General features: G+C 65.6%; 1 protein-coding gene across 1 annotated transcript in view; it reads left to right on the top strand.

The window, feature by feature from the left end:
- Positions 1 to 640, top strand: part of CEBPB (CCAAT enhancer binding protein beta) — a 4,161-nt gene that overhangs the window by 1,960 nt on the left and 1,561 nt on the right. Inside the window, 2 exon segments of the mRNA XM_035900842.1 lie at positions 2 to 377; positions 379 to 636. Of these exon segments, the coding sequence (XP_035756735.1) occupies positions 2 to 377; positions 379 to 636 (634 nt within the window).

The raw sequence follows: 640 nt of genomic DNA, 5'->3' as shown, positions 1-640 counted from the left end.
CCGCCTCCCGCGGCAGCAGCAGGGGGCAACTTTGAGCCTCCCTGCAGCAGCGGCGGCGGCCAAGATTTCCTTTCCGATCTCTTCGCCGAGGACTATAAAGGCAGCGGCGGGAGCAAGAAGCCCGACTACCCCTACATCAGCCTCGCCCGGCACAGCCACCCCTGCGCCAGCCAGAGCCACAAGCCGGGGGGGCTGCCGGGCTGCTTCCCGCCCCAGATCGTGGAAACCAAAGTGGAGCCGGTCTTCGAGACCCTGGACTCTTGCAAAGGGCCCCGTAAGGAAGAAGGGGGAGCCGGGCCGGGACCGGGGGGCATGTCCTCACCCTACGGCAGCACCGTGCGCTCCTACCTGGGTTACCAGTCGGTGCCGAGCGGCAGTTTTCGCCGGCGGGGGCTGCCCCGCCCCCCCAGCGGGCAAGAACAAGCCCAAGAAGTGCGTGGACAAGCACAGCGACGAGTACAGGCTCCGGCGGGAGAGGAACAACATCGCGGTGCGCAAGAGCCGCGACAAAGCCAAAATGCGCAACCTGGAGACGCAGCACAAAGTCTTGGAACTGACGGCCGAGAACGAGCGGCTGCAGAAGAAGGTGGAGCAGCTCTCCCGGGAGCTGAGCACCCTCAGGAACTTGTTCAAACAGCTG

Source organism: Egretta garzetta, unplaced genomic scaffold, assembly GCF_000687185.1.
Source record: "Egretta garzetta isolate BGI_Z169 unplaced genomic scaffold, ASM68718v1 scaffold188, whole genome shotgun sequence".
Classification (NCBI taxonomy): Eukaryota; Metazoa; Chordata; class Aves; order Pelecaniformes; family Ardeidae; genus Egretta; species Egretta garzetta.
The sequence above is the reverse complement of the archived record's forward strand: the minus strand, read 5'-3'. Positions and strand labels throughout refer to the sequence as shown.